Source organism: Octodon degus, unplaced genomic scaffold (genome assembly GCF_000260255.1).
Source record: "Octodon degus isolate 3935 unplaced genomic scaffold, OctDeg1.0 scaffold00094, whole genome shotgun sequence".
Taxonomy (NCBI): domain Eukaryota; kingdom Metazoa; phylum Chordata; class Mammalia; order Rodentia; family Octodontidae; genus Octodon; species Octodon degus.
This window is the reverse complement of record NW_004524670.1, coordinates 5,312,084-5,326,498: the sequence shown is the minus strand read 5'-3', so window position 1 is coordinate 5,326,498 and position 14,415 is coordinate 5,312,084. Positions and strand designations below refer to the sequence as shown.

The 14,415-nt window shown below is 41.4% G+C and overlaps 1 protein-coding gene across 3 annotated transcripts; it reads right to left on the bottom strand.

Annotated features, from left to right (window-relative positions):
• Positions 1 to 7,650: 7,650 nt before the first annotated feature.
• On the bottom strand, positions 7,651 to 14,165 carry Tal2 (TAL bHLH transcription factor 2). Of its 3 annotated transcripts, XM_023722954.1 has the most exons (3): positions 14,112 to 14,134; positions 13,555 to 13,708; positions 7,651 to 10,321 (listed from the first exon to the last, which is right to left on the bottom strand). In XM_023722954.1, the coding sequence occupies exon 3, from the start codon at positions 10,309 to 10,311 to the stop codon at positions 9,982 to 9,984; it is 330 nt and encodes a 109-aa protein (XP_023578722.1). In that variant the 5' UTR covers positions 10,312 to 10,321; positions 13,555 to 13,708; positions 14,112 to 14,134; the 3' UTR covers positions 7,651 to 9,981. The 3 variants fall into 3 exon arrangements, with proteins under 3 accessions (XP_023578722.1, XP_023578723.1, XP_023578724.1); XM_023722955.1 differs by lacking the exon at positions 13,555 to 13,708 and having other exon boundaries at positions 14,112 to 14,165; XM_023722956.1 differs by lacking the exons at positions 13,555 to 13,708; positions 14,112 to 14,134 and adding an exon at positions 12,849 to 12,930.
• Between the last annotated feature and the right edge of the window lie 250 nt (positions 14,166 to 14,415).

Sequence of the window (14,415 nt, the reverse complement as noted above, 5' to 3'; positions counted from 1 at the left end):
CCACAAAAAATTAAAAATAATAATAATAATAGAAATTTAAAAACCATAAAATTGATATGTTTTCTAGATTACCTAAATTCTTATATATGGCAATCAAATACCATCAATAAAACCATAAGAAATACTGGTGGGAAATATTTATAACTCACATTGCAGAAAAAATGTAGATTTCCATTTAAAAAGGTTTAGAAATTGGAAAGAAAAAGATCGATTTAATGGGGGAAAAAAGGCAAAAGATACCTAACAGAAACAGAAATACAAATGACTCATGAATGTATGTCAGACTCACTCATAATAAAAAATGCAAATTAAAACCACAGTAAGATAACATTCTCACCTATCAGGTTGGCAAGTATCCCAGCAACTGTCAACATATTCTGTGGGTGACCTTGTGCATAAGCAGGAATGCCCATGTTGCTGCTAAGAGTACCTTATCCTACAGATACGTAGTACCTGTTAGCTTGGGAAATCAAGCATGTTGAAGATTATTTATTATAACACAGTGGAAGCATCCCCCGAGTCCCTCCCTGTGACACACTGACTGTATAGTACAGCCACATCAGGTAATACATGCAGACATTAAAAGGGATAAGTAAGTCCTCTCTGACTTATGAAGATCTCCAGAATATAGTGCTAAGAGGAAAAGATAACCAAGGGGCTATTAAAAGGCAAAAGTGAGAATTTATAGTTCTATTTGCATAAAGAAACACTGCTAAAAAAAAAAAAAGGTGGAAGAGGTATGGTAGATAGGTAAAGGATAGAAGCAAGTCACTTCAGTCTATGTCAAAATCAATGGAAATTTTTGCTTGTTCTTTTTGGCTCTGGGCATCATCCCAGAACCTTGTGCATGGAGAAGGCACTCTACCATTGTGCTTTACCCTCTGTAGAACTTTGATTCTGAGTCCTTACAGGTGAATTATCTAATCAAGAATATTTTAAAAGGAAAAAAATCAGACTTATTAATGCTACAATCACTCTTGTGTTCTTTAATAGCCTTGGAAATTAACTTTCTGATCAATACTTTCTGGGCACATTATTTTCCTTTATTATCTCAGTGTCTTAAAAAATATTCCTTCTGAAACACAGAGTAGAGGTTTCTTTGGTTTTTGTTATTTTTGGGGGGAATGAATGGAATTTATTTTTTTCATACCGTGTTTTTATAGATTGCAAGTCAAATATACAGTATAAATCTTAAAACAAAAATTAAGATTAAGCAATATTCAGAAAATTAAATACTAATTAATTAAAAATTAAATGTTTCAAAACAACTGAACTAAGAAAAAGTTTTCATGATAGTAAAGAATTACTAAGAATAAAACATAAGATAAATACTGGAATGACAAATAAATGGCCAGCACTTCCAACAGGTTGGGGATAGGATATCGCACGAAGTTCTAGTGTGTCGTGGACATGGATAATGTCCATAACACTTACTGGTGTCCAGGTGTCACTTGTGGGACTGAGCTACTGCTATTTCCTTGATATCTACCCTGTGGACCCAGACAGAATCATGACCTATAGAGTGCAGGAGAAGTCCATTTGTAGAATATGCTGATGGAAATATCTTGCTGCTGTATGCAAAAGAACAACTGAAAGACTGTTTTTGTATACCTCTTATTCTCCTGTGTTTGTTTGCCCTATTTGATGAGTTCTTTCCATTCTCATTCATGGAGTTGTGGTCATTTTGCTCCTTCTCTAGAACATCTTTTAGTCATCTGTGAAGGTTTGGCTTTGTCACCATGAAATTCTTAAGTTGTTCTTTGTCATGGAAGTATTTTACTTCTCCATTATACCTGAAAGAGAGTTTTGCATGGTATATCAGTCTGGGTTGGAATTTGGTTTCTTGCAAGACTTGAAGTACTTTGCTCCATGCTCTTCTTGACTTGATGGTTTGTGAAGAGAAATCTGCTGTTATTCTGATGGGTTTTCCTTTAAACATGATCTGTTTCTTTTCTTTAGCAGCTTTTAGTGTACTGTTCCTGTGTTGAATTTCTGAAACTTTGATTATTATATGTCTAGGTGTGGTTTTAATTGCATTGATGTTATTTGGAGTTCCATATGCTTCAGTTACCTGAATGTCTAATAGTTTCCCCATATTTGGGGAGTTTTCTGCTATTACTTCCATTCATATTCTTTTTATATCATTTGTATTGACTCCTTCTTTCTCATTGATGCCTATTAGTCTCACGTTGTTCATCTTTGTATTGTCTTGTAGGTATTGAATTATGTTTTCCTGCATCTTAGTTGTTTTTAAGAGATCTTTTCTTACTTTTTCACTAGCTGCAATGGTGTCTTTAAGGTCTGAAAGTATATTCTCATTTCATTCAAACAGTTTTGCCAGCTTGTGATTGAGGTTTTAAATTCCTGCATATCACTTTGTATCTATTTCATTCATTCTGTTTCTTTCCTATATTGCTTATACAAGGCTTCCATCATTTTTATATTCTGCTCTTTTTTATCAGTGTCTTCTTTAGAAGCACTTAGTACTTTTTCAGTATAGATATCACATCTTTTTTTACTTCAGAAATTATTTCTGATCTGATTTCTTCTATACCTTTCTGTAGTTGTTTCTTTACTTCAGACGCTATTATTTCAGAGATTTCAGGTGTGTGATTTCCAATTTCTTCTATGCTATTGTCTCCTGCTTTTATTCTGGGTGAGCTCAGGGCCTGAGATTGCATTTTGTTCCTTCTCTTTGTCATTTTCTACAGCATTGTCTTCTGACCTTTGGTGTAGAGCTTAGATAGAGTTATTACCTTAGCACCAGGTCCCCATCTACCAAGTTCAAACTTGTCCAAGTGGGTGTGGCTTGGATCTGGTTTGTGTGGTCCATTTCTTCCTGCTGTAGCCCTTGCAGTTGAACCATCAGTGCCACTCTGGCAAGATGTTCTGTTCTTGAATCAGCTGGGTGGGTCTTGCCCCTAGCTTCTTTGCAGGGAGCTCTGCTGCAGGTTCTACACTGGGCCTGGGCTCTGGGTGGAATCAGGATCCGGAGGCCCTGGCCGGTCTCACTCACATGCCAGGCCTGGGCTCCAGGTCGAATGAGGATCCGGTATGCTCCAGGTGTCTCACTCACATGCTGGGCCTGTGCTCTGGGTCGAATCTGATTTTTGTTATGTTTTTGAAACAAGATCTCACTCAGTTGCTCAAGCAGACCTCTTTCAATGCTCAGTCTTCCTGCAGCACCTGTGTAGAGAAGGCAAGGTTCTAGCACTATTATACCCTCACTGATCCAGAGGTGGAGAGATAACATGTGGCATATATATGCAGTAGGTATGTAGACACACACACAGACATCAACAAGAATTAAATCTTGATTGATTTAGTGAGAGACACAAAAACTATACTGAAGTTATCTGGCTCGGACTCGACTTCCACCAAATGCTCTCCATAACCACGAAACTGAGGGTCTTACTGAATCTTAAGAGGTCTAATGCCATAAAAACTCTACATTAAATGTACAAAGAGAATAAGAATGCAATCTCATACCTAGTTAGGAAGAGTGTTCATTTCTTTAAACCCTTCTTCCTCCCCACCTCCAGAGAAGTTAAAACCAGGGCGGTAGGAGCCCTGCAGGAGCCAAGGTGGTGGCAAGTTGGAAGAGCTGAGGCAGGCCTTGCCTGGCCCACACACCATTGTGAACACATTAGGCAAGCATGGCTGACGGCCATGGCGAAAAAAGTCACAAAACTGTCTCATGTTGCACCACAGCAGGTATAGACACGGAACCTCAGCCCTGATACTCAGTAGGACAGTGTCTCACTGAGCCCCACAGTGATACTAAGCCCAGCCTGGTGCTTCCGAACAGGGGGCTTTTTCTTCCCAAGGGTTGCAGTGTTTGTTTTTCCAGTAGTGTTACTGGGTAGTACACCTGGTCCACGAGGTTGTATTAAAGTAATTAACATTACAAAGAATTAAGAATTCTGATGTAAATAAAAATTCCATGAAAAGCCACTCTGGCTTTACTCTATATAATGTAGTGATTTAAAGTAAAAATGACTACAGGCCAAATTTGGGCTCTGCAGTGTAAATGTGGTCAAGTTAGAAACCCATCCTTAAGTTTTTTCACCTGTGAAATGGGAACAATAGTAATAAAATTGTAAGAGTTTTGTCACTGTGGAGAGGCACTGACAGAGGGAAAAAGAAAGGGTTTACTGCTGGTGCCAGCCCCAAAGGCCGCTGGAGGTTACAAGGACCCTTGGAGGAGGAAGCCAGAGAACAGGTCTTTATTGGGTTGGACTAGGGGTGGAGCTTATAAGGACAGGTGAAGCAATGTGGTAGGAAAGGATTGGAAGGCTGTTGGTGCACATGCGTGAAAAGGAAACAGGAAGTTTATTTGGGGACTACAAGAATAGGGTAGTTAGTCTTGGAGGGGCACATTATCATTTGGGGGTCCAATGCCACATTGGATCATCGCCATGATGACCTTGGTAGAGTTCTATATGGACAGAAACCCATCAATAACACATCCATATAAGACTTAGGAAGATTAGATGGGCTATTCATTAGAAGCTCTTGCCACAGGGCCTGGCAGTAGGCATTTGGTCACTTTGGCTCTTAATATTATTTTATATATATAATAAACAAGAGATATTATGTGCATAATTATTTTATATGTGTACACCCCTTCACCAGAGATAAGATCTTGCTCTGTGCCCAGACTGGCCATGAACTCCTGGGTGTCTTGCCTCAGCCCTCTGAGTAGCTGAGGCCACAGGTACATGTCACTGCACCTGGTTCATGTGATAATCCTTTTTTTTCTCTTTTCTTTTCTTTTCTTTTTTTTTTTTTTGAGACAGGATCTTGCTGTATAGTTCAGACTGGCCTTGAACTCACTATGTAGCCCTGGCTGGCCTCAAACTCATAGCAATCTTCCCACTTCAGCCTCCTAAGTGCTGGGATTATAGGCATGCACCACCAAGCCCAGCCATGTACATAATTTTCAACCATAATTGCAAACATTTTATTATACTAGGCTAATTACATAGGTCCAAGAATATGAATATGTTTACTACAGCTTACTACATTTTTATTCTTATGTAATAAAGAAAATTCGACAGTTTCCTTCATTAGTCTACCAGGGAACTGCTAAATTCTAGAAATCAAATTCTGAGAATAAATATTATCTCATAGATTGCAAACCTAACTAAGGCTCATATAGAAGTCTGGTGATCTTCAAAACTTCTTTGTGGTAGGCTATTAGCAAGAAAGAAAAAATAAGACCAAGAGTCTCTCTGTTTCTGGTAAACTTTGGAGAGACATGTGCCTCAGGAGACCGTGCCCCAACCCCTCTGGCCTCCTCTAATCCTTAGCAACATCCACTCCTCAGGGCCTTTCCTAACACCTGCTTTAAATCTCTCATTTCACATTGCCATTGGATTTTCAGATTCCCTCCATAACTTTGACCTTTTTATCTAAGGATGTGACTTTTGACTGTCCTTTGACTGTGGGTCAGCAGTTAAGCTGTCCATTCTCCAGAACCCTTTTAGCTTCTGCCTCTTTAAGAACAAAGCCAGTCGTGCATAACTTATGCACAGTTTGGCCCTTGCAGGCCATTCTTAGGTGATGAAATTTTATAAGGCAGGGGCTCCAAGGGGTATCCTAGAATAGAAATGATGAGAAACAAACTTTTAACATGAACACCTGATGTTGGGTTTCTCTGGAAAGCTCAACCAACTCAAGCTTCATTTTAATGTTATTTTAAAAAGAGGAAAAACCACTGTGCTTCAAGGAGGCAATCTTGGTATAGCTTCACATTTTGAAAATAGGGACCCTTCAGAAGGCTGTGATGAGAAAATATTAGAAACCATCACACATGCCTATAATCCCAGCACTGGTAGGAGAGAGCAGGAGGATTGCAAGTTTGAAAGCCTATCTTAGGCTGCTTAACAATTTAATGGAACCCTGTCCCCTACCCCCCAAAAAACCAATCTAGGGACAGAGCTCAAAGCAGAGGCCTTGAGTTCAATCCCCAGCAATTCAAGAGAAACAAAAATAAAAATGAAAGAAACTATTGCTTCAAGTACATTTTAGCTTTCTAGGGGAACAGAATGTACAATGATGGCTACAGTACAAGGTAGAGGGAATGATGCCATACATTAGATAATGGAATTCAAGGAGATGAAGGTAGAACTGAGTATAAATCTAAGAGTACTTTGTATGAGAGACGTCATTTTAGATGAGCCATGAAGGACTTTCACAAGTGGAATGTAGTGCTACTGGAAGATGACTAGAACCAACAAGAATGGAAACTTTCATCCCAGCACTGAAATCACCAAAATCAAGTCAGAAGTAAACACAGTAACAGATTTGGGGTCATCAAGGGAGTCAGGCTCACTGGCATGTGCAGCACACATCCGGACTGTGGAACAGAGGGGACCTCAGGGCCAGACTGCACATGGCCTCGTTTGCTGGGGAATGGTGTTCATCTGAAGGCTTAGAGCAGGGAGATGGTCTGACTACCACTATGATTTGGGAATTAGGATGTTAGGAAACCACCAGAAGGGCCCTAGGGAGATAGCTCAGTGGCTTAAGCACCTGCCTGGCAAGCACAAGGTCCAGAGCTCGATCCCTCGTACTGCCAAAGAAATAAAAAGGAAACCAGCACACAGGTAAGTTCAGTGGGTGGGGTGGGGAGAGATGTTGGGTAATGCTAGAGTTTTTTCCTTAAAACAGTGGAAATAAGGGGCTGTCAAAGCCAGGATGGTGATGGAACATGGAAAGATGGGTTTGGGATGTTTAATAAATTTATGAAATAGTAAGGAAAGAACAATTTCTTTTCTTAAATAATTTATTTGTAATAAATTAACAGTTAAATAACAAATTATAATCAATGGTTAAACACTCAGAAAACACAACAAATTAAATCTTTGGTTGATACACCATCTAATCACATTCTATAAAGCACCATAATTCTATTTCAATAGGAAGACACTTACTGAACACTTTGGAAAGGAGACGGCTGCGATGATAAGGCATCTGTTCACTTGTTAATGCCTTGCTGGCTGAACGGGATTGTGGCATGGCGGGATGGGAGTAGGAGACAGGGCTCTGTGTCCTGGGTTCCTAATCACTGCCCATGTCACCTTTGGGAAGTCACTAAAACCTGCAGGACCTGTTTTCTCCTCTGCAAAATGAGGAAGTGAAATTAACTAAACAGATAACTATGGTTTATACAAATCAGAGGACATATTTATACCTGGTTGCTGGAAGTTTCCAGTAGTGCCCATAGCACAGCAGACACTTTGGGTCAAGTAACAGGCAAGCATAGGCTAGGTGATTTAAAATTGTGTCTAGAATTTTCTATTGGGTTCCAATGGTCTATAAGCAGATAAGACATTCAGTGATGAACTCTAATGCTTTGTTTGCAGTACTGAAAAGCAAAGGCCCTCATACTAGGCAAGTGCTCTACCTCAGCCCTTCCTTTTTACTTTGTTTTTTGTGTCTGAGACAAGAGTCTTAGTATATAGTTCAGGCTGTCTTTGACCTTGCGACATTGTCCAACCTAGCCTCCAACTCATGACTCCCCTGTTTCAGCCTATTTAGTGGATGAAATTACGGGCAGGTGGCTGAACCATAAATTTCTTTTTGTTTTTTGAGGCAAGGTCTTGCCATATAGTCAAGGCTGGTCTTGAACTTACTACATAGTCCAGGTTGGACTCAAACTCACAGTGATCAACTTCTAAGTGCTGGGGTTGTAGCCATGTACCACCATTCCTGGATAAACTATGAATTCTTATTACTTCAATAATCAAGTGCTAAGTATAGACATCAAAGAGGATGCTAGAGCACTTTTTGAATTAGATTCCTGTCACCTGAATATCTTATCAAGGTTTTGGTACACATGTGATGATAATTCTTTTTAACAGTCACTTTCCTATGTACAAAAAAAGGTTCAAGGTGGCAAAAAAAATATTTTAAGAAGTAAATTCAAAGAGTAACATGGTAACAGTTTATTCATTTATCAAAGAATTTCCTGAAAATTTCTTTAATTATCACTGCCATAAAGTTAATGACAGCACAATCTCCTCATCTTTTCAGGACCTCTCCCTTATATGTCAGGAAAGGTCCTCTTTGTGTACCCAGACCAGGACCACAGCAAGAGGACCCCAAACTCATCCTGGGTACAGCAAGAAACCTTGTCCGTATTCAGGTACATTGGTGCTTTGTGTTTCCCTTGGCTACATGTTAAAATAAAGCTAATTTTAAAAATACTGTTAAAAGTTATTTTAGGGCCAGGGATTTAGCTCAGCAGTACAACGCCTGCCTGGCAAGTACAAGGTCCTGAGTTTGATTCCCAGCACCAAATAAAGAGTGTTATTTTGATGTAAGACCAGATGAGAATGAATAATAACACTAAAGTGCTAACTCTTAGAAACTCTGAAATGTACTGTCACCCGATAATTTGAGGACAAGCTTGAATCCATCCAAGACGTGGAGAGAACTATGTGCATATTCAGAGGGAAATCCCTGTTCTCTGTGTGCTCTGTTTCCCTGAGCTACCCTGGGTCTTTGCAGGAGTTCACTGACACAGGTTAAACAAAGGATCCAGAAGGAAGCCCTGCGTAACAAGTGTAAAAGCCATTTAGATCCAAAAGAGCTGATGACCTTGCTGTTAGGGGGAATAAAATTATGAAAGACTCACCCAGCTTTTTTTCTCGCCACCAAACCAGGAAGCCTCATTTTGGTGCATTCATAAATAAAATACCTTCTTTCTAAAGTATCATAAATTCCACTATCCAGGCAGTGGAATTCCTAATCTCACAAACACAGATATCTGATGTGGGGTTCAGAAGATTTTAAAACCAATGTACTGTCAAGAACTTTGGGGAAAATAAAATGTCTAGGAGATAATTAAATGGCATTATTTGCATTTTCAGCTCAATTAAAGGATTTATCTTTGAATCCAAATACCATCAATATCACAATGGTGTGTGGCAGTGAATTCTGCCAGATCCATGTGGTTTCAATGACTTTTGGGGTACAATCCCCACCCCAGCTAAGATTAAGCTTCCGCTCTACAGAAGAGAAGGCAAATTCCAAATTCATTAGTTCATTTAGTTCATTAGTGTCTGGTATTATATTTCTATTGTTTATTGTAATTTTTTTTTATTAAACTAAGTTGTTAAATGAACCATTAAATGGTAATGTTTGAATTTTCCTAATTAGAATTGGATTTTACAGGTTTTAAATCAGCTGGAACTCAGCCTGAGTTAAAAATTTTAACACCTGACATAGGAAACTAAGCAGCTTGCTGACTTACCATAAAGCTAACTTTTTAAAAAATAACAAAACCGTGAACTCTCACTGATAAATTATCAAGCCTTCTCCTTGCACTGATGCAATCCACCATTTGGCTCAGAGTTAACATGTATAAATGGCTCCCTATCAGTACACACCTCACATTTCTGTAGAATTTAAAGAACACATTTGTCAGGAGGAGGAATGTAATCCCGTTCCTCAGGAGGGACTTTCTTCACCAATTTTCCCACGCATCTCGCAGGCTGCTGTCAGCTGGGACTACCTTTACACTCATCAATCTTAAGATTTATTTTGTTTGCCTTTGATCAAATAGTCTCATTTTTCAAAACATTTAAATATGTTCTGAGAAAAACACACTCTGCTTATTCATGTGAGATCTATTCTGAGAAAACTCCTTTCTTATTATTGAAGACAAAGATTAAAATGGTAGATTTTTAAACCTTTTTTTCTTCTGCAAATATTTATGCCTAACCTGGATTTATACAACAGGAGAAGCAGGCTGTTCTGTCCGAAGTCTCAGCTGTGGATGGAATCTGGGTGAGGATCTCTATGGGCTTTTCTCAGCTTTGGCAGCTGTCCCTGAGCCATCGCCCACGAAGCCCAGATCCGTACCTCAGAAACTATTCTTCAGTGTGACTCTGGAACACGCCAGGGCTGTCCTCTGCCAGTGACTCCTGAGCAAGTGCTTCTGGGAGTGCGGGTGGGGCTGCCAGAGCCACCCTATGGAAGGTGGTGGCTTGGGCCAGGTGAAGACACCTGGTAGTCACTGAGTACAGTGTCATCCTCCAGTTCTGGCAGGTGAGCTCCTTGAGGGAAGAGGCCCAGAATGTTCCCCTGAGCAGCCACTCCCGTCGGAGGCGGCAGGCTTTGTTCCCCCAAGATCTTGACCAGGAAGTTGATATACCTCATGGCCAGGCGAAGCGTTTCATTCTTGCTGAGCTTTTTGTCTGGAGGGTGAGTGGGGATGAGCTTCCTTAGCTTGGCGAAAGCACTGTTGACATTCTGCTGCCTCCACCGCTCCCTGGTGTTCGTGAAGATCTTCCTGGTCATGTCTCTGTTTCTGGGATGGGACAGAAAGGCCAAGACCTTATAAGAACCCCGAATGATATCAAATGTTCTGCCAAGAACTTGCAGCGGCAGATTTTACCCATTGAGATTTTAGGAAAACCGTTTCAGTTTTCTGATTTTTAGAATCTTTCTTTTTTAAAAAAATTTAATTTTAAAGAGTATAAACAAAAACAAAAGCGTAAACACATAGTTATTATCTATAGTCTGAGCAACTACATCAAAGACAGCAATGTGCAATACAAAAACAGTTAAATACTTCTCCTCTTGTTCTGCTAAATGGGTACCATCTCTAATGCCTTATCAATTATGGTTATTCTCTTTTTAAAATAAATTTTAAGAAACAGAATCTTTCTTCTAGTAAGAAAAGAAAGAGCTGGGGATATAGCTCAGCAGTACAAGCGCCTGCCTGGCAAGCGCAAGGTCTATGCTCTGCTCACGTATGTCTACGTGGTCTCTAAAAAACAGCTCTCTTCCCCCATTTCCAAAAGGCCAGACTGAGTAGGAGGCTTTGCAGCACAGTGTAACGCTCTCCTGAGATGGTGGATGGGGACACCAATGTGCAGTGACACTGAGCTGCTCTAGTCAGTCACACCACTGCTAGGGCAACCTTCCGGTACTGTGTGCCAGCATTTTTTGTATAGAGGCATTCAATACATTACATGAGATATTCGATCCTTTGTTATAAAATAGGCTTAGATGATTTTCCCAGCCATAAGTCTTATAAGGACATTTAAATTCAGTTAGGTTATGTTACAATGTTCACTACATTAGGTGTATTAAGTATATTTTCAATTTTGACATTTTTCAGCTAATGGTAGATTTATAAGGGGGCAACCTCATCATACACTGAGGAGCAGCTGTATTTTGCTGTCTGATGGGTCATCGGGACATTGAAAGAGAAAAACATGGGCTGGAGGAGCAAAAAACTGGAACCTACCCAGGCATGTCAGAGGCTTCCAGGCAGGCTATGTCCCCTTCTAAGATGTGAGGGGGTGGACCAAGTGACCTCCCAGACCTCCTTCTGCTCTGGCACAGCATAATGCCCTGCCTTTGATCGAACCCAAGTCATTGTGAATATTCTGAATCAAGGGGTTTTAAAGAGAAAACTACCCAGTTTTGTTCACACCGGAGCCAATCAGGACTGTGGGAGCCAAGTTACTTTCAAGCTTCTCTTATCAAAAGAGGGTTTAGCTCATTCACTAGGTCAACTCTAGACCCTGAGGAGGTCTACTTCAAGCTGGGAGGAAAAAGATTTGGCAGGATAAACTGACTGCAGTGTTCTCCTCTAAGAGGGCTCCATCCCACTGCAGTAGAAGCAGACAGGAAAAAAAAAAAAAACAGAAGAGAAGACTGGCTGTAAAATTAGCCTGCCAGCCGAGGGGTGCTTAATAATTACTTGTTGATTTATCCTCAAGTGTGTTACTCTCTTTCTCTACGGGGGAAATAGAAATCAGTGATTTAACAAGCTGGGAAAGCTCAAAGTGGAGGTCACTAGGAAATTACAGAAGTACTTCTTAAATCAAAGGAAAACTGCATTTAGTGTTTTTCCAGTTGCAAGGACTGATTGCTGCTAATCCCGACTTAGGGTAAGGTAAGAGCTACAAAAGAAAATACCAGATGCCACAGATGCTTGTCAAGACAAGGGAAAAGCACTTAGGCACACAGGGAATCAGTGCAAGGGCTGGAGTCCCAAGCCAGGGCGGTTATTTATACATCTCCAATGTCATCAAGGACCCCCATTAGGTCAGGGTTCAAAACCTTGCTTTGTTCCTTGGACCCTTTCCGCAGTGTGGGAAAGCCTAGAGACAATCCTCTCAAACCAAAAGTAAAATAATGGTTTCTGTCTCAGAATGATGCATTTAAAATCATTAATTTTAAAGTGATATTTTAATGATTGTTTTCAAAAGGTCAGCTGTATCTGTGATGTGAGATGTAATGTCTATGATTTCTATTGGTGAGCCTTATCTCAATACAATACTGTACTACTGTGTTGTATTTCATTTTATTTTAAAAAATCATTTATTTATTTATTTATTTATTTGGTACAGGATTTCACTGCTCATCTCAGTGATCCTCCTATCTCAGCCTCCGCAGCACTGGGATTACAGGCATGTGCCACCACACCTGGTTTGCACAAAGGCTAGCATGGCATGTGGTACTGGGGATTGAACCAAGTCCTTGTGCTTGCCAGGCAGGTGCTTAGACCACCGACTTATCTCCCTGACCTCTGTTTTGTCTTTTAAATTGTAGCATATTAATAACTACCAAACATAATTGATAATTTTAATTGACGCATTTAAAATCATTAGTCTGAGCAATGCATGAGAACCTGAGTTTGATCCTCAGCACTGCAAAAAGAAAGAAAACGAAAGTTAAATAGAAAAAAATAAAATCATTATTGGAAGACAGGCATCAGGACTTTTTACTTCATTTAAAACCGTGCTAATATTACATACTTAATTACCCATAGTTGTAAATAAAGGCAATGCTATATTTATATTAAAGGATAGTAGACTTACATTCTACTTTTTCTCCATCCAAATTTGTACAACCCCTGAATTCTCTGTATACCTCCTCTTTAGACCACCTGGAGGAATGTCACAGTAAAAACAGCAGAAACATCTGTTTCTACTGTCACCACTGAAGGTTACATATTCCTAGAGAAAAGAATGACACGTGTGCACCCACAGAGGAGGACCTGTGCCACCAGCAGGAGCTGTTCTTTGGTAGCAGTGTTCTTAAACATAAAGCCCAGGTCCACAAAAATGGGTAGAGGACAGACCCACAGGTTGCATTCCTCCCGGGACTGTCCCAAACCTGTGGACTTAATCAGCTCTTTTCCATAAAGCTTTTGATTTCTCTTCCTCTCTTTGGTTCTCTCTCTCTCTCTCTCTCTCTCTCTCTCTCTCTCTCTCTCTCTCATCTTTCTCTTAAAAGTAAATGAAAGTACTCTCCAGGAAAAAGAGATGAAGATTGATCTATACAGACAGACTGGGGAAGGAACCCAACCACCAGCACTAGGCACCGTATTACCTTTTGCAATTACTATAGAAATAACACATGCGCATTTAAGAGGCAAAAAGTGCATGTGGGGTAGAAGGCACCGCTTCACCTGCCCAGTCTATCTGATTCCCGAGCCACAGAGAGAATGTATGTATATTCATATACACACTCATACATACACTCTTACATGTATGCGCATTATTATGCAAGCTAACTTCTCACCTGCACAGTTCCTGGGGCTGTATTACATCAGTGCACTTGCTGTGGATACCGCTCTCTGGAAAACCTCTGGGTGAGCTCGCTTCACCAGCAGCCTTGCCCTGGGGGCGGCCTGCTCTAAGGCAGCTCAGCGCCTGGCCCTGCAGCAGCCCCGCACCTGAGGTGAAGACCCCTCGCTCAGCCTGCAGGCTGCCTTGGCCGCTCTGCCTCCCACCTTGTCCTTTTGCTTTCCGTAACTTGGCTTTTCCTAGCAAGGCCTCGCCCTGACTCTACCAGAGTGTTCGAGGTCGCTCATTGAGACCCAAAGGCAACCTGGAGCCCCGGGAGCTGCACTGCGGTGAGCGCACAGCGCCGCCTCTCCTGTCAGCTGGCTAGGTGCCAGTGCCTGAGAAAAGTCCCCAGAAAATCCGGGTGAGTCACCGCGGCGGCTGCTACCAAGTCGCCACCACGTCACGGCCCCCTGGAGCGAGTGCGGCACGGACTCGGAGGACTTAGGAGAGAGGTGCGGATCCCACGAGTCCGGGCTGGGTGGTGCCCGAGGCACACCAAAGGCAACGCACCTCCTTGCCAAGGACAGGAGCCCGCGCCGTCGCCGTCCCTGTTGCGGTCCCCGGCCGTGTGCGCCCCCGCCTGGTCGCCGCCGCAGCCTTTATAGGCCGCCGCCCTTTGTCTCTCGGGCCCAGCCTTCCCCGCCTGGGGTGCCCTCCCCGCTTCTCTAGAACTGATTTCCCCTTCAGGCCTCTCTTGGGACACTGGCAGAGGCAGAGGGAGGACTCCGTTTTTTATTAAGGCTTGCGGGGCAGGAAGGGATAAGAACCGCTAAAAAAAAAAAAAAAAAAAGGTTTTCTTGAGAAGCACGTTGGG